We start from the raw sequence: 25598 nt of genomic DNA, 5'->3' as shown, positions 1-25598 counted from the left end.
GTAGAAAAAGAAACTCAAATGGATAATGGTGTCCATTAGGTTACTGGGATGTATAGAATGAAATGAAGGCCGTAATTTGCTTCGCTCCTTTCCACAAGCCCGTGGACGAAAGCCAAAACAACTCTGAAGTCCTGCTGCTGACTAGATCGAAATTGGGAGGCACTTTCAGGCCATGGAGCAAGACAGCATGCTGTGTTGGGTATTTTCAACAACGTTTGTCTCATCGCCATTTTCTCTGTCCCTCTGTCTCTCTCTTTAACCGTCCTTGACTCACTCAAAAATGAAGACAATTAATTTCAGTTCCCACTGCTTAAAATGAGATTTTTATAGGGTGCTGCAGGAACAGAAACTTTGACCCTGTGATATAACTGTGGCTTTCCCCTCGTGTGTCGAGCATGAATCAAACAGCGAACCATGACGAGCAGGGGTGAGGAGATGGGGCATTCCTGTCCTTGTGCTTGGAGAAAAATGCTGCCGTGGGTGCACCCTGCATCATTTGCACTTTACGACCCCAATGGAGAAAAAGATGAAGTGCAACTTCTCAAATTAACACCAACACAGGACTTCACTGTCTCACACCACGAACCCACATCAAGCTGCTCACCCATAAGCCTTCTCTCCGCTTCGAGCTGATCTCTCTGCACGTGGCATGGCGGCTCTGCAATGAAATTCCATAATGTCATTGATAATTCTCACAAACACTCTCGCAAAAATCAAATATTGTACTTTATTTCACTTTTGCTGACACAATAATGTACAGCAGTTTTATACTGTTTCAGGTCAAATTTGCTGCACAACTAATTGTATGTTTGCAGCATTTAATTCTAAGTGCACTCTTTAATTTTGTGTATATTCCATTAGCGATGTTTTAAGTAATTATTTATTAGGACGTCATTGTGATTTGAAATTTTGACTTTACAGTGATTTTTGGTTAAATAATTAATCAACAAACGATGATTTGCATTCACACATGTATCACAAGTGGCACAGGCATGACTGGCCAAATGAAATTTCCCTCAATTCGAGACTTTGTACTGCTTGGCATACATGACTATCTGAGGTGAAAAGGTTGACAGGTGATAGTTTTGTGAAAATTCGTTTTGTAAACATTTTCTCTCGACAGATAACTGAGTTCAATGTAAAATATATGCGTTCCTGGAGGTAGTTGCACTATGCAAAATTGTGTTAAACGATATGGTTATATTGAAGGAGCTGCGCTCCAACGCGAGTCGAAAGAATTGACGCTACCAAAGACGGAATTCGTCCGAGTTGCTTTATTGAAACAAAACGGATCAGGTAATCTGAAAAGCCCGTTTTTCGGGCAGCAATATATATACACATTTATGCCGGGGCGTTTGCCCGGGAAAACCGAGACCGGGCATGCCCGGGTGTCAAGGGCGAGTCCTGGAAAGGCGAGTCTGGACATGCCCGGGCATCCTGGACGCGGCCTGGCAAGTCGAGGCTGGGCGTGCCCGAGCGCTCTGGGCGAGCGCTGGAAAGGCGAGAGCAGCCATGCCCAGACGCTCTGGGCGAGCCCTGGAAAGGCGAGTCTGGACATGCCCGGGCGTCCTGGACGCGGCCTGGCAAGTCGAGGCTGGGCGTGCCCGGGCGCTCTGGGCGAGCCCTGGAAAGGCGAGAGCGGGCATGCCCGGGAAAGACGAGACCGGGCGTGCCCGGGAGGTTCGGGCGTGCCCGGGAACAGCGAGTCCGGGCATGCCCAGGAGAGGCGCGTCTAGGCCCGTGCGGACGAGCCCGGCATGGCAATCGCGCCCTGGCCGCGTCCTGGCAGGTGCAAGGCGATTGTGTACCTTCAGCGGGAACCGCTACACACGCCCCTCCAGAATCGACCTGCTCCGGCAGGGTCAATTTAAGGGGGGTCCGGATGACCCGGCCGAAGCGACCCCTGGAGGGTCGTGGGGGGGGGGGGGGTCCGATCCGGTGGTGGGTGGTCGAGCGGGGGGAACTGTGGACGGGGGGCGGCCTCGCCGCAGAGGAAGGGCCAACCGTGGTGGTCGGTCGACGTCCACGTGTGCCGGTTTGAGGCGGTCCACAGAGATCCGGTCCGACCGGCCGCCGACGTCGACGACGAAGGACTTGTCGCCCCATCGCAGGACCCGGAAGGGGCCGTCGTATGGCGGCCGGAGTGGCCCCCGGTGCGCGTCATGACGCACAAAGACGTACTCCGCTGTGCGAAGCGCCGGGGGGACGTAGGACTGGGGGCCACCTTGGCGGGACGTTGGCACGGGGGCAAATCGTCGGGCGGCCTCCTGGAGGTCCGAGCGCTGGTGTGCGGCGGACCAGCGACTGGTAGCGTCGGGCACGAACTCGCCCGGGACGCGGAGCGGCTGGCCATAGACGTGCTCGGCGACGGACGCCCGGAGGTCCTCCTTGGGGGCCGTGCGGAGGCCCAAAAGGACCCATGGCAGCCGGTCGGTCCAACCGTCGTCCTGAAGGCCGGCCATGAGTGCGGCCTTCATGGAGTGGTGAAACCGCTCGCACAACCCGTTGGCTTGGGGGTGGTAGGCTGTGGTGCGGTGCAGCGTGACCCCCAACGAGCGGGCGACCGCGCCCCAAAGTTCGGATGTGAACTGTGGGCCGCGGTCGGACGAGATGTCCGCCGGTGCGCCGAAGCGCGCGACCCAGGTGGCGATGATTGCCTGTGCCACGTCGGCGGTGGTGGTGGAGGTGAGGGGCACGGCCTCCGGCCACCTGGTGGTCCTGTCCACCATGGTGAGCAGATGGGTGAACCCCCGCGATGGGGGCAGGGGACCCACCAGGTCCACGTGGACATGGTCGAATCGCCGTGCAGGCACGGTGAAAGGTGCTAGCGGGGCCTGGGTGTGGTGGTGGACCTTGGCCCGCTGGCAGGCCGTGCAGGCGTTGGCCCAGTCGCGGACGTTCCGTCGAAGGCCGTGCCAGACGAAACGCACCGACACCAGCTTCTGAGAAGCTTTCCGGCCCGGGTGAGAAAGGCCGTGGATGGAGGCGAAGATGCGGCGCTGCCAGGAAACGGGCACGATGGGGCGAGGCTGGCCCTGGGAGACGTCGCAGAGCAGGACGGTGCCCGCGAAGGGGATGTCGGCCAGGCGGAGGCCCGTGTCCGCCGCCCGGAGGGCCTGCACCGAGGTGTCGGTGGTCTGGTCGGCCGCCATGAACGCGAAGTCCACGCCGAGGTGGACCGCGTTCGCGCTGGCCCGAGAAAGACAGTCGGCCACGGCGTTGTCTTTGCCGGCGACGTGCCGGATGTCCGTGGTGAATTCCGACACGGCGGAGAGGTGGCGCTGCTGGAGGGCTGACCACGGCTCCGTGACTTTGGCCACTGCGTAGACCAACGGCTTGTGGTCGACGAAAGCCGTGAACGGGCGGCCCTCCAGGAGGTGTCGGAAATGGCGAACGGCCAGGAATAGACCGAGCAGCTTGCGGTCGAACGTGCTGTATTTTAACTCGTTCGGCCGGAGCTGCCGGCTGAAAAAAGCGAGTGGCTGCCAAACCCCGTCCACCCATTGTTCATGGACGGCGCCCACCGCGTAGTTGGAGGCGTCCGTAGTGAGGGCGATGGGTGCGTTGAGCACCGGGTGAGCCAGCAGCGTTGCGTCGGCGAGGGCCCGTTTTGCGCTCGCGAAGGCCGCGTCCATGGCCGCGGACAAAACGATGTGATGCTTGGCCGGCTTGCCCCGGAGGGCCTCGTAAAGGGGCCGCATGAGCTGAGCAGCGCGGGGCACGAATCGGTGATAAAAATTCACCATGCCGAGGAACTCTTGTAGGGCCTTGATGGAACGGGGACGCGGTGATGGCCTCGACCTTGGTCGGCAGCGGCACGGCCCCGGTCTTGGTGATGCGGTGGCCCAAAAAGTCAACGGTCGTCGTGCCGAAGTGGCATTTGGCCGGGTTGACAATTAAGCCGTGCTCGCTGAGGCGACCGAACAGTGTTCGGAGGTGGAGGAGGTGCTCGGCGCGGGACGTGCTGGCGATGAGGATGTCGTCCAGATAGATGAAAAGAAATGGCAGGTCGCGCAGCACGCCGTCCATTAAGCGCTGGAACGCGTGGGCCGCGTTCTTGAGGCCAAACGGCATCCTCAAAAATTCGAACAGGCCGAACGGCGTGATGACGGCCGTCTTCGGGACGTCGGCTGCCCGGACAGGTACCTGGTGGTATCCCCGTATCAGGTCAATTTTGGAAAATATGACCCGTCCCGCCAAACGGGCGGAAAAGTCCTGGATGTGCGGGATCGGGTACCTGTCGGGGGTGGTAGCGTCGTTGAGGCGGCGGTAGTCGCCACACGGGCGCCATCCGCCCCCCGGCTTTGGCACGATGTGCAGTGGTGAGGCCCACGCGCCATTGGAGTGCTGCACGATGCCGAGGTGCTCCAACGCGTCGAACTCGGCCTTTGCCATGGCGAGCTTGGCCGGGTCGAGGCGGCGGGCCCTGGTGTAGACCGGTGGGCCCGTAGTGGGCATGTGGTGCTCGATCCCATGCCACACTGCGACGGCCGAAAACGTCGGCCGCGTGAGGGCCGGGAATTTCCCGAGCAGGCGAGCGAACTCGTTCGCCGTCGGGAGGGCGCACGCCAGTTCGGTCGGCGCGGAGCTGCTCATCGTGCACGCCAGGGAGCTGAAGGTCTCGGCGTTGACAAGGCGACGACATTTGACGTCGACCAGCAGCCCGTGCGCGCAGAGGAAGTCGGCGCCCAGCAAAGCCATGGGGACGCAGGCAGTCACAAAGGTCCACTGAAAGCGCTGGCTGCCAAAGCAGAGGGTGACGTCGCGCGGGCCGAAAGTGCGTATGGCCGAGCCATTAGCAGCGACCAAAGAGGGGCCGCAAATGGCGTCCCGCCTGTCCTGCTCGGAGGCGGGTATGACGCTCAGTTGGGCGCCGGTGTCACAAAGGAAATGCCGCCCGGACGCTTTGTCCCGAATAAAAAGCAAGTTGCCCGAGTGGCCGGCGCTCATGGCTGGGAATGAACGCCAGCCCGGCCGTTTCCCGACTTGCCGAAAGTGCACGGGGGTCGGCACGTCCGAGCCTTGTGTCCGAACCTGGCGTGGTAATAACACCATGCCTGGTCAGGTGGAGGCCCCGGCCGTCGTGTCGGAAGCGGTCGGCGCGACGTGGTGGCCGCCAGTTGCACCGGCAGTTCGGCCTCCAACTGCGCAGGGCGCTCGGGCGTCGCCTCGGACGGCGGCAGGCTCCAGGTAGCCGCGCCGATGTGTTGGCCCACCGAGGAGATCTTATCGGCTTCCCTGGCGAGGGTGCGGGGATCGGTGATCGACGTGGCAGCCAGGGCGAGGCGTACCGGGTGAGGCAGCTGGCGAAGGAACAGCTTGCGGAACAGAAAATCCGGAGAGTGCTCACCGAGCAACGAGAGCATATAGTCCATGCGCTCGGAAGGGCGCGTGTCGCCGAGCTCGGGCAGGTCGAGCAGGCGCCGTGCGCGTGCCGCCGGTGAGAGGGCGAAAGCGTCGAGGAGGAGCGTCTTCAGCGCATCATACTTGTCGGCAGCCGGCGGGTGCTCGAGGAGGCTCAGGGCGCGGGCCGCGGTGGCGGAACCAAGCGCTGCCACGACGTGGTGGAAGCGGGTGTCGTCCGCGGTGATGCCTCGCAGGGCGAACTGGGAGTCCGCCTGGGCGAACCAAACAGCCGCGTGAGCCTCCCAGAAGGTAGGCAGTTTAAGAGTCACTGCCGTGTCCATGTCGCTAGGTCACCAGTGAAGGAGCTGCGCTCCAACGCGAGTCGAAAAATTGACGCGACCAAAGACGGAATTCGTCCGAGTTGCTTTATTGAAACAAAACAGCTCAGGTATTCTGACAAGCCCGTTTTTCAGGCAGCAATATATATACACATTTATGCCGGGGCGTTTGCCCGGGAAAACCGAGACCGGGCATGCCCGGGTGTCAAGGGCGAGTCCTGGAAAGGCGAGTCTGGACATGCCCGGGCGTCCTGGACGCGGCCTGGCAAGTCGAGGCTGGGCGTGCCCGAGCGCTCTGGGCGAGCCCTGGAAAGGCGAGAGCGGGCATGCCCGGAGGCTCTGGGCGAGCTCTGGAAAGGCGAGAGCGGGCATGCCCGGGAAAGACGAGACCGGGCGTGCCCGGGAGGTTCGGGCGTGCCCGGGAACAGCGAGTCCGGGCATGCCCAGGAGAGGCGCGTCCGGACGAGCCCGGCATGGCGATCGTGCCCTGGCCGCGTCCTGGCAGGTGCAAGGCGATTGTGTACCTTCAGCGGGAACCGCTACAATATCATGTAATTGATGGGGATACATTCCAAGCGAGCGCAAAATTAGTGGTAAATAGCACCATTACCTGACAAAATATAAATAAAAAAAAAATAGGGCAATGCCTGTGGGCTCACCTGGTATAACCAGGGAACCACTGGTAGGTGTGGATAACCCATGGAATATGTAACGGAGAAGAAAGTAAATACCTATTTTGGGGTGCAAACCCCTGATTTATTTTAATGCCGTGAACAAACTTTGGTACATCACGGGTGATGAAGGTTGTGATCAGGTTTCATGTAAATCGTGTGTGGTTTCAGAGAAGAAAACACATACATATTTTGGGGGTTAGCCTCCTTTAGACCCTGACTTTTTTTTTAATGCCGTGAACAAACTTTAGCCCATGGCGGGTGATGAAGGTTGTGGAGAAGTTTCATCAAACCCATGTGTGTAGTTTCTGAGAAGAGAGCAAATACCTATTTTTTTTTTTGGGGGGGGGGGGGGGAGGGGAGGGGTTAAACCCCCTCCCACCCCGCAGACCCCCGTAGATCCTGATTTTTTAAAATGCCACGAACAACATTTGGTATATCAAGGGCGATGAAGGTTGTGGTCAAGTTTCATTGAAATTGTGGGTGTAGCTTCTGAGAAGAGAGCAAATGCCTATTTTAGGGGGTCAATCCTTTTCATGTCCCCTTAGACCTTGATTTTTTAAAATGCTGTGAACAACATATGTTGCAGCACCCAGTGAGGCTATTAGTCTGAACAGGAATTGTGAACCTACTGCGAACAAGAATTGTGGAGCCATGGTGACTGGACCCATAAACCGTTTTTTTGTTACGTCATCTCATCTCATCATCCTTTTTTTGTTAGGTCATCTCATCTCATCATCCTTTTTTTGTTAGGTCATCTCATCTCATCATCCTTTTTTTGTTAGGTCATCTCATCTCATCATCTGTTTTTTGTTACATCATCTCATCTCATCATCCTTTTTTTGTGAGGTCATCTCATCTCATCATCTGTTTTTTGTTACGTCATCTCATCTCATCATCATTTTTTTGTTAGGTCATCTCATCTCATCATCTGTTTTTTGTTACATCATTTCATCTCATCATCCTTTTTTTGTTAGGTCATCTCATCTCATCATCCTTTTTTTCTTAGGTCATCTCATCTCATCATCTGTTTTTTGTTACGTCATCTCATCTCATCATCCTTTTTTGTTAGGTCATCTCATCTCATCATCCTTTTTTTGTTACGTCATCTCATCTCATCATCCTTTTTTTGTTAGGTCATCTCATCTCATCATCCTTTTTTTGTTAGGTCATCTCATCTCATCATCCTTTTTTTGTTAGGTCATCTCATCTCATCATCTGTTTTTTGGTACGTCATCTCATCTCATCATCCTTTTTTTGTTAGGTCATCTCATATCATCATCCTTTTGTTGTTAGGTCATCTCATCTCATCATCCTTTTTTTCTTAGGTCATCTCATCTCATCATCTGTTTTTTGTTACGCCATCTCATCTCATCATCCTTTTTTTGTTACGTCATCTCATCTCATCATCCTTTTTTTGTTAGGTCATCTCATCTCATCATCCTGTTTTTTGTAAGGTCATCTCATCTCATCATCTGTTTTTTGTTACATCATCTCATCTCATCATCCTTTTTTTGTTAGGTCATCTCATCTCATCATCCTGTTTTTTGTTAGGTCATCTCATCTCATCATCCTTTTTTTGTTAGGTCATCTCATCTCATCATCCTGTTTTTTGTTAGGTCATCTCATCTCATCATCCTGTTTTTTGTTAGGTCATCTCATCTCATCATCCTGTTTTTTGTTAGGTCATCTCATCTCATCATCCTGTTTTTTGTAAGGTCATCTCATCTCATCATCTGTTTTTTGTTGGGTCATCTCATCTCATCATCCTTTTTTTGTTAGATCATCTCATCTCATCATCCTTTTTTTGTGAGGTCATCTCATCTCATCATCCTGTTTTTGTGAGGTCATCTCATCTCATCATCCTGTTTTTTGTTAGGTCATCTCATCTCATCATCCTGTTTTTTGTAAGGTCATCTCATCTCATCATCCTGTTTTTTGTAAGGTCATCTCATCTCATCATCCTGTTTTTTTGTTAGGTCATCTCATCTCATCATGTTTTTAGTTAGGTCATCTCATCTCATCATCCTGTTTTTTGTTAGGTCATCTCATCTCATCATCCTGTTTTTTGTTAGGTCATCTCATCTCATCATCCTGTTTTTTGTTAGGTCATCTCATCTCATCATCCTGTTTTTTGTTAGGTCATCTCATCTCATCATCCTGTTTTTTGTAAGGTCATCTCATCTCATCATCTGTTTTTTGTTAGGTCATCTCATCTCATCATCCTTTTTTTGTTAGGTCATCTCATCTCATCATCCTTTTTTTGTTAGGTCATCTCATCTCATCATCCTGTTTTTTGTTAGGTCATCTCATCTCATCATCCTGTTTTTTGTTATGTCATCTCATCTCATCATCTGTTTTTTGTTAGGTCATCTCATCTCATCATCCTGTTTTTTGTTAGGTCATCTCATCTCATCATCCTCTTTTTTGTTAGGTCATCTCATCATCCTGTTTTTTGTTAGGTCATCTCATCTCATCATCCTGTTTTTTGTGAGGTCATCTCATCTCATCATCCTGTTTTTTGTTAGGTCATCTCATCTCATCATCCTGTTTTTTGTTAGGTCATCTCATCTCATCATCTGTTTTTTGTTAGGTCATCTCATCTCATCATCTGTTTTTTGTTACGTCATCTCATCTCATCATCCTGATTTTTGTTAGGTCATCTCATCTCATCATCCTGTTTTTTGTAAGGTCATCTCATCTCATCATCCTGTTTTTTGTAAGGTCATCTCATCTCATCATCCTGTTTTTTTGTTAGGTCATCTCATCTCATCATGTTTTTAGTTAGGTCATCTCATCTCATCATCCTATTTTTTGTTAGGTCATCTCATCTCATCATCCTGTTTTTTGTTAGGTCATCTCATCTCATCATCCTGTTTTTTGTTAGGTCATCTCATCTCATCATCCTGTTTTTTGTTAGGTCATCTCATCTCATCATCCTGTTTTTTGTAAGGTCATCTCATCTCATCATCTGTTTTTTGTTAGGTCACCTCATCTCATCATCCTTTTTTTGTTAGGTCATCTCATCTCATCATCCTTTTTTTGTTAGGTCATCTCATCTCATCATCCTGTTTTTTGTTAGGTCATCTCATCTCATCATCCTGTTTTTTGTTAGGTCATCTCATCTCATCATCCTTTTTTTGTTAGGTCATCTCATCTCATCATCCTTTTTTTGTTAGGTCATCTCATCTCATCATCCTGTTTTTTGTTAGGTCATCTCAGCTCATCATCCTGTTTTTTGTTAGGTCATCTCATCTCATCATCCTCTTTTTTGTTAGGTCATCTCATCATCCTGTTTTTTGTAAGGTCATCTCATCTCATCATGTGTTTTTTGTTAGGTCATCTCATCTCATCATCCTTTTTTTGTTAGGTCATCTCATCTCATCATTCTTTTTTTGTTAGGTCATCTCATCTCATCATCCTTTTTTTGTTAGGTCGTCTCATCTCATCTCATCATCCTGTTTTTTGTTAGGTCATCTCATCTCATCATCCTTTTTTTGTTAGGTCGTCTCATCTCATCTCATCATCTGTTTTTTGTTACGTCATCTCATCTCATCATCCTGTTTTTTGTTAGGTCATCTCATCTCATCATCCTGTTTTTTGTTAGGTCATCTCATCTCATCATCTGTTTTTTGTTAGGTCATCTCATCTCATCATCCTTTTTTTGTTAGGTCATCTCATCTCATCATCCTGTTTTTTGTTAGGTCATCTCATCTCAGCATCCTTTTTTTGTTAGGTCATCTCATCTCATCATCCTGTTTTTTGTAAGGTCATCTCATCTCATCATCCTTTTTTTGTTAGGTCATCTCATCTCATCATCCTTTTTTTGTTAGGTCATCTCATCTCATCATCGTTTTTTTGTTAGGTCATCTCATCTCATCATGCTTTTTTTGTTAGGTCATCTCATCTCATCATCCTTTTTTTGTTAGGTCATCTCATCTCATCATCCTGTTTTTTGTTAGGTCATCTCATCTCATCATCCTTTTTTGTTAGGTCATCTCATCTCATCATGCTTTTTTTGTTAGGTCATCTCATCTCATCATCCTGTTTTTTGTTAGGTCATCTCATCTCATCATCCTGTTTTTTGTAAGGTCATCTCATCTCATCATCCTGTTTTTTGTAAGGTCATCTCATCTCATCATCCTGTTTTTTTGTTAGGTCATCTCATCTCATCATATGTTTTTTGTTAGGTCATCTCATCTCATCATCCTGTTTTTTGTTAGGTCATCTCATCTCATCATCCTGTTTTTTGTTAGGTCATCTGATCTCATCATCCTGTTTTTTGTTAGGTCATCTCATCTCATCATCCTGTTTTTTGTTAGGTCATCTCATCTCATCATCCTGTTTTTTGTAAGGTCATCTCATCTCATCATCTGTTTTTTGTTAGGTCATCTCATCTCATCATCATTTTTTTGTTAGGTCATCTCATCTCATCATCCTTTTTTTGTTAGGTCATCTCATCTCATCATCCTGTTTTTTGTTAGGTCATCTCATCTCATCATCCTGTTTTTTGTTATGTCATCTCATCTCATCATCTGTTTTTTGTTAGGTCATCTCATCTCATCATCCTGTTTTTTGTTAGGTCATCTCATCTCATCATCCTCTTTTTTGTTAGGTCATCTCATCATCCTGTTTTTTGTTAGGTCATCTCATCTCATCATCCTGTTTTTTGTTAGGTCATCTCATCATCCTGTTTTTTGTAAGGTCATCTCATCTCAGCATCTGTTTTTTGTTAGGTCATCTCATCTCATCATCCTTTTTTTGTTAGGTCATCTCATCTCATCATTCTTTTTTTGTTAGGTCATCTCATCTCATCATCCTTTTTTTGTTAGGTCGTCTCATCTCATCTCATCATCCTGTTTTTTGTTAGGTCATCTCATCTCATCATCTGTTTTTTGTTACGTCATCTCATCTCATCATCTGTTTTTTGTTAGGTCATCTCATCTCATCATCCTTTTTTTGTTAGGTCATCTCATCTCAGCATCCTTTTTTTGTTAGGTCATCTCATCTCATCATCCTGTTTTTTGTAAGGTCATCTCATCTCATCATCCTTTTTTTGTTAGGTCATCTCATCTCATCATGCTTTTTTCGTTAGGTCATCTCATCTCATCATCCTTTTTTTGTTAGGTCATCTCATCTCATCCTTTTTTTGTTAGGTCATCTCATCTCATCATGCTTTTTTTGTTAGGTCATCTCATTTCATCATCCTTTTTTTGTTAGGTCATCTCATCTCATCATCCTGTTTTTTGTTATGTCATCTCATCTCATCATCCTGTTTTTTGTTAGGTCATCTCATCTCATCATCTGTTTTTTGTTACGTCATCTCATCTCATCATCCTGATTTTTGTTAGGTCATCTCATCTCATCATCCTGTTTTTTGTAAGGTCATCTCATCTAATCATCTGTTTTTTGTTACATCATCTCATCTCATCATCCTTTTTTTGTTAGGTCATCTCATCTCATCATCCTGTTTTTTGTTAGGTCATCTCATCTCATCATCCTGTTTTTTGTTAGGTCATCTCATCTCATCATCCTGTTTTTTGTTAGGTCATCTCATCTCATCATCCTGTTTTTTGTTAGGTCATCTCATCTCATCATCCTGTTTTTTGTTAGGTCATCTCATCTCATCATCCTGTTTTTTGTAAGGTCATCTCATCTCATCATCTGTTTTTTGTTGGGTCATCTCATCTCATCATCCTTTTTTTGTTAGATCATCTCATCTCATCATCCTTTTTTTGTGAGGTCATCTCATCTCATCATCCTGTTTTTTGTGAGGTCATCTCATCTCATCATCCTGTTTTTTGTTAGGTCATCTCATCTCATCATCCTGTTTTTTGTAAGGTCATCTCATCTCATCATCTGTTTTTTGTTAGGTCATCTCATCTCATCATCTGTTTTTTGTTAGGTCATCTCATCTCATCATCTGTTTTTTGTTACGTCATCTCATCTCATCATCCTGATTTTTGTTAGGTCATCTCATCTCATCATCCTGTTTTTTGTAAGGTCATCTCATCTCATCATCCTGTTTTTTTGTTAGGTCATCTCATCTCATCATGTTTTTAGTTAGGTCATCTCATCTCATCATCCTGTTTTTTGTTAGGTCATCTCATCTCATCATCCTGTTTTTTGTTCGGTCATCTCATCTCATCATCCTGTTTTTTGTTAGGTCATCTCATCTCATCATCCTGTTTTTTGTTAGGTCATCTCATCTCATCATCCTGTTTTTTGTAAGGTCATCTCATCTCATCATCTGTTTTTTGTTAGGTCATCTCATCTCATCATCCTTTTTTTGTTAGGTCATCTCATCTCATCATCCTTTTTTTGTTAGGTCATCTCATCTCATCATCCTGTTTTTTGTTAGGTCATCTCATCTCATCATCCTGTTTTTTGTTATGTCATCTCATCTCATTATCTGTTTTTTGTTAGGTCATCTCATCTCATCATCCTGTTTTTTGTAAGGTCATCTCATCTCATCATCCTGTTTTTTGTAAGGTCATCTCATCTCATCATCCTGTTTTTTTGTTAGGTCATCTCATCTCATCATATGTTTTTTGTTAGGTCATCTCATCTCATCATCCTGTTTTTTGTTAGGTCATCTCATCTCATCATCCTGTTTTTTGTAAGGTCATCTCATCTCATCATCCTGTTTTTTGTTAGGTCATCTCATCTCATCATCCTGTTTTTTGTTAGGTCATCTCATCTCATCATCCTGTTTTTTGTAAGGTCATCTCATCTCATCATCTGTTTTTTGTTAGGTCATCTCATCTCATCATCATTTTTTTGTTAGGTCATCTCATCTCATCATCCTTTTTTTGTTAGGTCATCTCATCTCATCATCCTGTTTTTTGTTAGGTCATCTCATCTCATCATCCTGTTTTTTGTTATGTCATCTCATCTCATCATCTGTTTTTTGTTAGGTCATCTCATCTCATCATCCTATTTTTTGTTAGGTCATCTCATCTCATCATCCTCTTTTTTGTTAGGTCATCTCATCATCCTGTTTTTTGTTAGGTCATCTCATCTCATCATCCTGTTTTTTGTTAGGTCATCTCATCATCCTGTTTTTTTAAGGTCATCTCATCTCAGCATCTGTTTTTTGTTAGGTCATCTCATCTCATCATCCTTTTTTTGTTAGGTCATCTCATCTCATCATTCTTTTTTTGTTAGGTCATCTCATCTCATCATCCTTTTTTTGTTAGGTCGTCTCATCTCATCTCATCATCCTGTTTTTTGTTAGGTCATCTCATCTCATCATCTGTTTTTTGTTACGTCATCTCATCTCATCATCTGTTTTTTGTTAGGTCATCTCATCTCATCATCCTTTTTTTGTTAGGTCATCTCATCTCAGCATCCTTTTTTTGTTAGGTCATCTCATCTCATCATCCTGTTTTTTGTAAGGTCATCTCATCTCATCATCCTTTTTTTGTTAGGTCATCTCATCTCATCATGCTTTTTTTGTTAGGTCATCTCATCTCATCATCCTTTTTTTGTTAGGTCATCTCATCTCATCCTTTTTTTGTTAGGTCATCTCATCTCATCATGCTTTTTTTGTTAGGTCATCTCATTTTATCATCCTTTTTTTGTTAGGTCATCTCATCTCATCATCCTGTTTTTTGTTATGTCATCTCATCTCATCATCCTTTTTTTGTTAGGTCATCTCATCTCATCATGCTTTTTTTGTTAGGTCATCTCATCTCATCATCCTGTTTTTTGTTAGGTCATCTCATCTCATCATCCTGTTTTTTGTTAGGTCATCTCATCTCATCATCTGTTTTTTGTTACGTCATCTCATCTCATCATCCTGATTTTTGTTAGGTCATCTCATCTCATCATCCTGTTTTTTGTAAGGTCATCTCATCTCATCATCTGTTTTTTGTTACATCATCTCATCTCATCATCCTTTTTTCGTTAGGTCATCTCATCTCATCATCCTGTTTTTTGTTAGGTCATCTCATCTCATCATCCTGTTTTTTGTTAGGTCATCTCATCTCATCATCCTGTTTTTTGTTAGGTCATCTCATCTCATCATCCTGTTTTTTGTTAGGTCATCTCATCTCATCATCCTGTTTTTTGTTAGGTCATCTCATCTCATCATCCTGTTTTTTGTAAGGTCATCTCATCTCATCATCTGTTTTTTGTTGGGTCATCTCATCTCATCATCCTTTTTTTGTTAGATCATCTCATCTCATCATCCTTTTTTTGTGAGGTCATCTCATCTCATCATCCTGTTTTTTGTGAGGTCATCTCATCTCATCATCCTGTTTTTTGTTAGGTCATCTCATCTCATCATCCTGTTTTATGTAAGGTCATCTCATCTCATCATCTGTTTTTTGTTAGGTCATCTCATCTCATCATCTGTTTTTTGTTAGGTCATCTCATCTCATCATCTGTTTTTTGTTAGGTCATCTCATCTCATCATCCTGTTTTTTGTTAGGTCATCTCATCTCATCATCCTGTTTTTTGTTAGGTCATCTCATCTCATCATCCTGTTTTTTGTAAGGTCATCTCATCTCATCATCTGTTTTTTGTTAGGTCATCTCATCTCATCATCCTTTTTTTGTTAGGTCATCTCATCTCATCATCCTTTTTTTGTTAGGTCATCTCATCTCATCATCCTGTTTTTTGTTAGGTCATCTCATCTCATCATCCTGTTTTTTGTTATGTCATCTCATCTCATTATCTGTTTTTTGTTAGGTCATCTCATCTCATCATCCTGTTTTTTGTTAGGTCATCTCATCTCATCATTCTCTTTTTTGTTAGGTCATCTCATCATCCTGTTTTTTGTTAGGTCATCTCATCTCATCATCCTGTTTTTTGTTAGGTCATCTCATCTCATCATTCTTTTTTTGTTAGGTCATCTCATCTCATCATCCTTTTTTTGTTAGGTCATCTCATCATCCTGTTTTTTGTTAGGTCATCTCATCTCATCATCCTTTTTTTGTTAGGTCATCTCATCTCATCATTCTTTTTTTGTTAGGTCATCTCATCTCATCATCCTTTTTTTGTTAGGTCGTCTCATCTCATCTCATCATCCTGTTTTTTGTTAGGTCATCTCATCTCATCATCCTTTTTTTGTTCGGTCGTCTCATCTCATCTCATCATCTGTTTTTTGTTATGTCATCTCATCTCATCATCCTGTTTTTTGTTAGGTCATCTCATCTCATCATCCTGTTTTTTGTTAGGTCATCTCATCTCATCATCTGTTTTTTGTTAGGTCATCTCATCTCATCATCCTTTTTTTGTTAGGTCATCTCATCTCAGCATCCTTTTTTTGTTAGGTCATCTCATCTCATCATCCTGTTTTTTGTAAGGTCATCTCATCTCATCATCCTTTTTTTGTTAGGTCATCTCATCATGCTTTTTTTGTTAGGTCATCTCATCTCATCATCCTTTTTTTGTTAGGTCATCTCATCTCATCATCCTTTTTTTGTTAGGTCATCTCATCTCATCATCCTTTTTTGTTAGGTCATCTCATCTCATCATGCTTTTTTTGTTAGGTCATCTCATCTCATCATCCTGTTTTTTGTTAGGTCATCTCATCTCATCATCCTGTTTTTTGTAAGGTCATCTCATCTCATCATCCTGTTTTTTGTAAGGTCATCTCATCTCATCATCCTGTTTTTTTGTTAGGTCATCTCATCTCATCATATGTTTTTTGTTAGGTCATCTCATCTCATCATCCTGTTTTTTGTTAGGTCATCTCATCTCATCATCCTGTTTTTTGTTAGGTCATCTGATCTCATCATCCTGTTTTTTGTTAGGTCATCTCATCTCATCATCCTGTTTTTTGTTAGGTCATCTCATCTCATCATCCTGTTTTTTGTAAGGTCATCTCATCTCATCATCTGTTTTTTGTTAGGTCATCTCATCTCATCATCATTTTTTTGTTAGGTCATCTCATCTCATCATCCTTTTTTTGTTAGGTCATCTCATCTCATCATCCTGTTTTTTGTTAGGTCATCTCATCTCATCATCCTGTTTTTTGTTATGTCATCTCATCTCATCATCTGTTTTTTGTTAGGTCATCTCATCTCATCATCCTGTTTTTTGTTAGGTCATCTCATCTCATCATCCTCTTTTTTGTTAGGTCATCTCATCATCCTGTTTTTTGTTAGGTCATCTCATCTCATCATCCTGTTTTTTGTTAGGTCATCTCATCATCCTGTTTTTTGTAAGGTCATCTCATCTCATCATCTGTTTTTTGTGAGGTCATCTCATCTCATCATCCTTTTTTTGTTAGGTCATCTCATCTCATCATTCTTTTTTTGTTAGGTCATCTCATCTCATCATCCTTTTTTTGTTAGGTCGTCTCATCTCATCTCATCATCCTGTTTTTTGTTAGGTCATCTCATCTCATCATCTGTTTTTTGTTACGTCATCTCATCTCATCATCTGTTTTTTGTTAGGTCATCTCATCTCATCATCTGTTTTTTGTTAGGTCATCTCATCTCATCATCTGTTTTTTGTTAGGTCATCTCATCTCATCATCTGTTTTTTGTTGGGTCATCTCATCTCATCATCCTGTTTTTTGTTAGGTCATCTCATCTCGATTCTCGAAGAGATGAACTTATGAAATGGGTCGTGATGTCTGTCTGTCCGTGCGTTCGTCCGTTAACTTTTTGCTATTTTTCTACTCCTCAATTATCACCCAGCTGATTGTTCTGAAGCTTGACACATGAATACAAGACAGTATCTCGCACAATCGTGTGTGCTTTGATTTTTAGATTTCGGATCATGGAGGCTCCCAGAGGGTGTACCGCCTCAACTTTGGATCCCTACTCGTCCCTTATTTACCAACCAACTGCTCTGAAACCAGATACAGCCCTTCTACTTGATGGCCTGCAGGATCGCTCGACCTTACATTTTCCGATTTCATATGTTTAGAATTCGGATCATGGGGTCTTCCCTGGGGTTACCCCATTAAACTTCAGATCCCTACTCATCCCTTATTTACCAACTGATTGCTCTGAAACCCAATCTGAACCTTTCTACTCGCTGATCCTCACAATCGCTTGGTCTTAGATTTTTAGCTCACCTGGAACGAAGTTCAGGGGAGCTTATGCGATGGTGCGTCATCCGTCCGTCAGTCCATCTGTAAACACTTGCAACTTTTTCTCCGAAACCGCTGAAGGGATTGTGACCAAACTTGCACAAAATTATATTTGTTGTGTTGTGACTAAAGTTTGTTTACGGCATTAAAAAACAATCGAGGTCTAAGGGGGTCTACCGGGGGTCAAAGTGGATCCAGGTTTGAACCCCAAAATAGGAATTTGCTTTTTCCTCTGAAACTACACACACTATTTTGATGAAACTTCAGCACAACCATCACCACCCGTGCTGTAGCAAAGTTTGTTTACGGCATTAAAAAATTTTGCTCCTTTGTGGGTGGGGGGGGGGGGGGGGGGGTCGGGGGGGGGTGAGCGAGGATTGCCCCCCAAAATTGGTATTTGCTTTCTTCTCATAAACTACACATGCAATTTCGATGAAACATGACCACAACCTTCACCACCCGTGATGTACCAATGTTTGTTCATGGCATTTGAAAAATTGGGGTCTGAGGAGGTATACGGGGTTGGGGTGGGGTGGGTTGCCTCCCAAAATAGGTATTTTTTTGTTTGTTTGTGTAAAGTCTTCGTATGATTCTACATGCTGCATTCTACATGCATGATATTCTTGCATAAGGTGGACTTACACGTTAGTTTCAATATATTAAGGGTACACGGTATGTTCACATATTACCTTTCATCTCATGCCACGGTCAGGTGTCTTCTCGCAACCATTGCAATTGGTTTAAAATACCTTTAGTCAGTGCAGTATACTGTTTATTCTACCAGGTGAGCACCAGGGGTATTGCCCCTATGTTTAGTTTTCAATGTTCCTGGGGATGGGGGGGGGGGGGGGGTTCCCCCAAATCCAGAGAGATCTGAACTACAATGTCAAGAGATGACCATGAGTTCACTTCGGGGTTTTTACCTCATTAATCTGCACTTCATCACTGTGGATGTATGTGTATTCTCGTTTCTAGCTAGTTGATCATTTGATAGTTTTGCTTGTGAAAAAGGGAGATGTAATGATATAATGAAGTTTACTGTTTTACTTTTGATCATGGACTGGAAGTGCTAGGTGTTGAGGGTGAGGAGGGTAGAGGGGAGGGGGAGAGGTGTGGTTTTAGAAACAAGGATTTCCCCACGGATGGAGTCAGCCATATATTCTCTCTCATCTTGGTTATTGTAATGATTGCGATCAAACATATACCCATCATTCTCTTACAACGTTGCTTCTATTCCATAAACTTCGGAACATTACCGCAGCCGCGAAGTTATAATTCATACAAATGGGGATATTAACACATCTGAAACAGTAATTACAACTCTGCCTGTGTCAAAGAACAACACCAGAACGACTTTAGTTTGACAATTAGTGGACAGGTAGTTTTATCACTCTGCATTATTGTGTAAGTGTGTTTGCTCGGACAAGTGATATTAAGACAAGACAAAAAAGGAGCATTTGATAGTGGTAAATAGTAAATATCGTTAAGAAGAAACATAATGTTCTTGTGATAATATGAAGCCCTAAATTTGGCTCAAACCAAACACAGTGATTCTTCAACCCTCTTGCATTCCTGGCGTCTTGGCTTTGTACTTTCCACAAACCATGTTGAGTGTTGACTTTTGAGAAAACGTGGCTGTGGATGTTGAGGCAAGATTTCTTTAATTTTGAAGTACAGTATTATATATTCCTGAGTAGTTGGGATTGATTGATACTATGCAAGGTGGACTTACACGTTAGTTTCAAAATATTAAGGGTACACGGTATGTTCACATATTACCTTTCATCTCATGCCACGGTCAGATTACCACCTGCTTGACAAAGCAAACAGTGAGCAAAGTGCCATCACAGGCAGGGACACATTGAGAAAGTAATATCACCTTTGCTGAGTTCAACATCGACTAGACCGACCGTTAAATCGGGGAAGCACGAAGCTCTCAATGAATTTGGCTTGCAGTCGTAAATTAAAAATGAATCGGACTCATCTTAGACTATCTTGAGTATATGTAGCAGTGTGTGACATATTTCTCCCAAAACTGAATACCACTAAAGGGCAAGTGTGCAAGCTCAGCGTTTTAATCATTAGCCCTGGTCGGAGGGAGAGAGGAATGGGAGTGGGGAGGAAGGGGATATAGCGAGAGAGAGATAGAGATAGAGATAGAGATAGAGAGAGAGAGAGAGAGAGAGAGAGAGAGGGAGAGAGAGAGAGAGAGAGAGAGAGAGAGAGAGTGCTACAGGATGTGTTAAAATTGAAAGCTAAATTTATTCAAACCTATATTTGTGAGGGTCATTGCATTGTATTTCAGTTCAGGAAATTTTCAGCTTGACAAATCGAGGAACCTTGGCAAGCATTTCATTGAGGTCATTTTGGCGAATGAAAGGGTTATTGAATCCAATTTTTATCCCATATACAAATGCAAAAACTTTAGCTGGAGGTGCTTCCAAGCAGTACTTCAGACCACCATGAGAAGGTTATGCAACACAGAAACGTTTGAGTCAGACATTTAACTCTTAAACATCCCACACATAAGAATTGAAAAAAAATGACATTGATTCATGAATTACAAGTAGCCAAACCAAAGTGGCTTCATTGGCCCAATTTGCTGAAGCAATAATGCTCCATTTGTACATGGAAGTGACGCCTGAAGAAGGGGATTACTGTGACATAATAATGCACTGTACTGTGTGTGCACTGGCTTCTTGCTTTTACCGAGGCCTGTTTATCATGCAAGAATACATGAGGAACTGGACCACAGGAGCCGTTTGATCCATCATGTTCTCTCACTATCACCATTAACTGAACCTATGAGTTAATCGACTTGATTTAAATGGGAATGTATGGGTGAGGGTGGGGGATGGAGGGGAAGGCAGGGAAGCAGAACAGTGGGGGTACAGGGACAAATATATACGTACTGTATATGGGTTCAGACCCCATCACGTAATCGGTACCAAGAAGCAAGTGCGACACTGGCTATTGCTGCATGCACCCTGACCAACAGGAAATGCCTGCCACACATTGACCCATCTGTGGTACACAAAATAGTTCTGGGAGCAGTCAGGATCAATTTAAATTTAAAAAGGCTCTTCTGGCTAAATGGTTTCATGTGATGGGGTCTGATATCACATCGTTTTTGTTAGTTACTGAAGCAGTTTGTTTCACTTGCATTTATAAAGGCTGTTAATTTACATATACAGACTTGGCATTTAATATGGAATTTTTTTTTTTTCTTGACTTGTGTTTACTTTCTTAATTCAGTATATCAATCTGGTGAGTTTCTTTTACACTTTGGTGATTTATTTGTTCAAAGAACCATGTCACTGATTGTCTGTCGCAGCAAGAAGTCAACAACAGGATTATATCACAGGCGGCATGGCAAAATGTATGGACAGGTGCATTTGATGATTGGCTTCACAGTCGGGTATACAAGGGTTGTTGCGTTCTGTATTAGTGGAAAACAATTGCTGCACGTCTCCAAAAGTTATTGCCGCTTCCTCTGGAGATGGTGTTTGTGCTGTTTGTCATGGAGTGGTGGCTTTACGAAATTACGGCATGAAACAGCGTGCTATTGCTCGGCAGTATGGCATCACTCAAGGTCAGGTGTCAAAGATCCTGAAACGAAATGCTCAGAGGGGTGTCCCTACTCCAATACCGAGGCCAGGACGTCCCCGCAGAACCACAAGGAGGGATGATCGCCAGCTGCACCGGTTAGTCCGCAATGGCCGTACCAAGTCAGCTAATCGGCTTAGGGCTGAGTGGCAGCAACTGACAAATGAGCCTGTATCCAGAAGGCTAGTCAACCAACGACTGGTTCAAGCAGGCTATCGTGCCAGGCGTCCCCTGAGAAAGCCACGCCTGACCAGACAACACCGCCAGCGCCGATTGCAGTGGGCCAGAGAGCACCGTCAATGGCAGCCAGGACACTGGAATCACGTGATCTTCAGTGACGAGTCTAGATTTCTGGTCTATCGTCAAGATGGCCACGTCCGAGTGCGAAGACAAGTGCAGGAAGCCTGCAACAAAGATTGTATAGTGCCAAGAGTCCAAGCTGGAGGTGGTGGGGTGACCGTTTGAGCTGCTTTTCATGCAGGGGGAAAAACTGACCTGGTTGTTCTGAATGGAAACCTGAACCAGTTCAAGTACAGGGCCATTCTGGAAGAAACATTGCTTCCATTTGCTCGTGCAGCCTTTCGAGGAAACTTTGTCTTCCAAGATGACAATGCACGGCCTCATCGTGCTCGCATGATCCAACACTTTCTTGCTGACCGTGGTGTAGAGCATATGGAGTGGCCTGGCATGTCCCCGGATATGAATCCGATAGAGAACTTGTGGGCAGAATTAACGCGTCAAATCGACCACTTGGACCAGCAGCCGACCTCTGTGCGTGAATTGCAGCAGGCTATTGTCACTGCATGGCAAGCGATTCCTGTCCAAACCTTGGCAAATCTCGTGAACAGCATGCCTCAACGTGTACGTGCTCTCCTGAATGCTCGTGGGGGTTACACGAAGTACTGAACTGTATTTTTACTGTCCGTAATCCCAGTCGTAATTTAACTTTTGTTTTTGTTAAAAAAAAAATTGGCTAATGTGCAAAATAAAGAGATACTTCTGGAAAACGCACGGAAGTTTAACACAGTACTGTCCGTGAATTGAGTTCGATATCAGTTTACATCACTTTCAAGGATCAATTTATTTGTTTCGAAATGTCAAATGTGGTTTTTGTTTCTTTTAAAGGCCACATTAACAAAATCTAGAATAATTTCAACATAATTCCAATGAACTTTTGGTTCTAAGACATCTTGAAAAGTAAGTTCACCCCCACAAAAAAATATTCCATATTAAATGCCAAGTCTGTACATATCAATATTATCACAGATAGTTTGAATAATTTACCCTAATCTGCCTTGGGGAACTCCAGCCTTGACAGCGGAAGGAGATGAAAGGATTCCATTGAGCACCACACGTGGGCTACGAGAGTAGAAGAAGTCAGTAAGCCAAGTGTGGAGTTGGCCTTTGATTCCATAGACAGAGAGTTTGGAGAGCAACGTGGAATGTCAGACTGTATCAAAAGCACGAATTATGTCTACAAACTGAATCCTGTAGTGAGCAGTTCCTCTGAAACAAGTTGCCTTCTCTTCCTGGAAAGCAATCCGACCGAAGGCAATCACAGCTCATTCCACAAAGCCCGCATCAAGTATGTGTCCACTCTCAGGAGAGCCAGAAGACAACGTCTGTCCAACCTCACGTTTGAACTTTCAAATTTGTCTTCCTCCTCTAAAACCTGGTGGTACCTTGTTAAGTCTGTCTCTGGTGTATGCTCCCCTTCCATCCCTTCCCTTTCTTCAAATGGCACAACAGCCGACTTTGCAGGTGAGAAGGTCGAATGCCTCAACTATGTGTTTGCTCCAAAATCCTGTCTCTCTAACCCCTCACTCTCTGTACCCATCCTTCACAGTCATGGCAAACTGCTACTGGGCTCTGTGTTTGGCATCTGAGTAGGAGGAGAGGTTTCTGTCAACCCTCGACTTTGATTCTGCAATTGGACCAGCTCCCATGTACTAAAAACCTGCTCTGTTGCTCTTGCACATTCTCTTTTTGCTCTGTTCACCCTCACATTTGCCCTACATCATCTTCCATCTGCTTGGAAATCTACCAACATCACTGCATTACATAAAAAGGTGCGAAAACCGATCCCCTTAACTACAGACATATCAGCTTACTTCCAGTCATCAGCACGGTCATGGAATCCATCATCACAGTGGATATGAAATCCTTCCTCTTCTCCAATGGCTTGATCTCTGATCATCAATTTGGATGCAGTCCAGTCTACCTTGGCCATGCTGCTCCTACTCTCCCAAAAATGGACGGAGGCCCTCAATGTCAGAGATGAGTTCAGGGCCGTCTCTCTGGACATATATTGTGCTTTCAATACAGTCTGACATCCTGCCTAACTTAAAAATAAAAATTAAATACTTTAAAAATACTTAAATACTTAAAATACTAAAAAATAACTAACCTTAAAAAAAAAAAAAAAACTCAAAACTCTGCCGGCATCCAATACCAACTCCACACATGACTTACTGACTTGCTCTATTGTCGTAGCCAATGTGTGGTACTCAACGGAATCCTTTCATCTCCTCTCCCTGTCAAGGCTGGTGTTCTATCACTGATCTTCATCAATGGTCTCTCTGACTCTCTGGAAAATCCTCTTATCTATTTGCTGACAACTCCACCCTTTGCCATGACATCCCTCATCCTTCAGATAGGCAGGCAATAGCCTCTTCCCTCTCTTAAGACCTTGACAAAATCATAAGTGACAAAAACATTGGTAAAATACTTAGAATATGTATTTCAATCCTGACAAATCTCACACTCACACTATCTCTCTCTGCTGAAAGGTAAACCCTCACATCTACTTTCTTAACAACCATCTTGAGGAAGTTCTGTCACTCATCACACTTGCTGTCTAACAAACTCCTGGGTTTCACTGGCAGTTTGTCTTTCTGTGTGATTAATGTTCGCTCTTTCACGAGCCTCGATCTTGTATACAAAAAAAAAAAAAAAAAAAAAAAAAAGCCATGATCTTTCTGCAGCAAGCCAAGCTTTTACATTTCAAAGTTTGGCTTCAAAGCCAGTCACTAACTGGGCTTCATGCATTGTCAAAGTCCTTCCTTTTCACATGTGAACACTTGTCCACCCACAAGGCCTTCCCCCACAGTTTGATGGAGTACTGCTTTCCCTGCTAGCCTGGCACCCCTGCGTCACACCTTGCTCAGCTTGATGCTGTGTAAACCAAGGCCTTCAAAATTATTGGAATGTCCCACGATGAAGCCGAGTCTATGGGCCTATCACTTACCCATCATAGACAGGTCGGTGCTCTCTTTGTCTATCATCTCCTTTTTGGTTTTTCACCCTCGGCTTTCTGTGCTTCGGCCCCTCCCCCACCCCAAGTTTCTGCAGGGTGAACATGGTTCACCTTTTAGTGAAACTCCCAAAATCCAGGATCACAGCTCACCTTCACTCATTTGTTCCTCTTGTCTCCCACTTGAGAAACCAACCATATTCTCTTCAATCTCATCCTTCCCTCCAGGTCTTCAAGACAGCTGTTCACCACCATCTCAGATCATCCCTTATCCAAAACCATGATGTTTTCTACCCACATTAACACCCCCATCCTCCACCCCCACTCCCAGGCCCGCCTCGTTCCAAATTTCCAGTTTCTCCTTCCTGAATGGTTCCTCCTGTATCCATCTTGTCTACCTCATCCATCCTTTCATGCCCCTCATTCCTCCCCACACCCATTGTTTGTCCAAGTCTCCCTATATTTTGTCCTTCAACTCTGCTGTTGGTGTCCCCCCCCCCCCCCCCTCTCTCTCTCTCTACTGTTCATTTTGTTCTGATACGCTCTGATCCATTCAGTGTTATAGCTCACCCACGAGCCTTACTCTGCAAACAAAAACAAAGGATGAATATCATGAGAATAACCGAAACATTTACACAATATTGTACATACATATATTTTGCATTTGTTTTATGTGGGTATGAAGGGGGTTAGGTAGGTGAGGAATAAACAAGTGCTGACATCATCTTCACCTTTTTATGAGACCCTCTCACAGACATCATAATCACGACACGTATGTACAATCACCCATCCATACCTATAATAGTAATGAGTTAAACACCCCTGACTTTATGGCATTATAACTCCTCTTTACTCGCAGGGTGTGGCCCCTGGTCCCGTCCTGTCTATTCAACCGAGAAACTTTTCTGCATTTATTATATACTAGCTGAATGCACCCGGAGTTGCCCGGGTTCTTTTTGAATGAATTTAATCTTCTGTACTAAAAAAGGAATAAAATGTGGCCTTGGAAAGCAGCGGAGTTTGAATATCCGGCCGCAGCCGCATTTCGTTCATTTACCAATATAATTAAGCTTTTACTCGAGGCCGTAGAAGATTGACTACAAAAGACAAGGCCAAGGTGATAGGCTAGGTGGCGAGGCCGGTCGAGGCCGCCTCGGCCGGGCTGGGCCCATTTCGCAATTAAAAGCTGAGCTGAATTACAGTAGTCAATCTTCTACCACCGCGAGTAAAAGCTGAATTATAGCAGTAAATTCATTTAAAAAATAACCCGGGCAACGCCGGGTGCTTTCGGCTGGTAATATATCTACAGTCACGTGAAAAAGTAAGTAAACCCC

General features: G+C 44.7%; 1 protein-coding gene across 1 annotated transcript in view; it reads right to left on the bottom strand.

Annotated features, from left to right (window-relative positions):
- SPOCK3 (SPARC (osteonectin), cwcv and kazal like domains proteoglycan 3) overlaps window positions 1-25598 on the bottom strand; it is a 573699-nt gene that overhangs the window by 5105 nt on the left and 542996 nt on the right. Inside the window, exon 10 of the mRNA XM_068125117.2 lies at window positions 605-658. Coding sequence (XP_067981218.2) covers window positions 605-658 — 54 coding nt within the window. The remainder of the gene's footprint in view (window positions 1-604; window positions 659-25598) is intronic.

This window comes from Myxine glutinosa, chromosome 8 (assembly GCF_964187855.1).
Source record: "Myxine glutinosa chromosome 8, kmMyxGlut1.1, whole genome shotgun sequence".
Lineage (NCBI taxonomy): Eukaryota > Metazoa > Chordata > Myxini > Myxiniformes > Myxinidae > Myxine > Myxine glutinosa.
The sequence above is the reverse complement of the archived record's forward strand: the minus strand, read 5'-3'. Positions and strand labels throughout refer to the sequence as shown.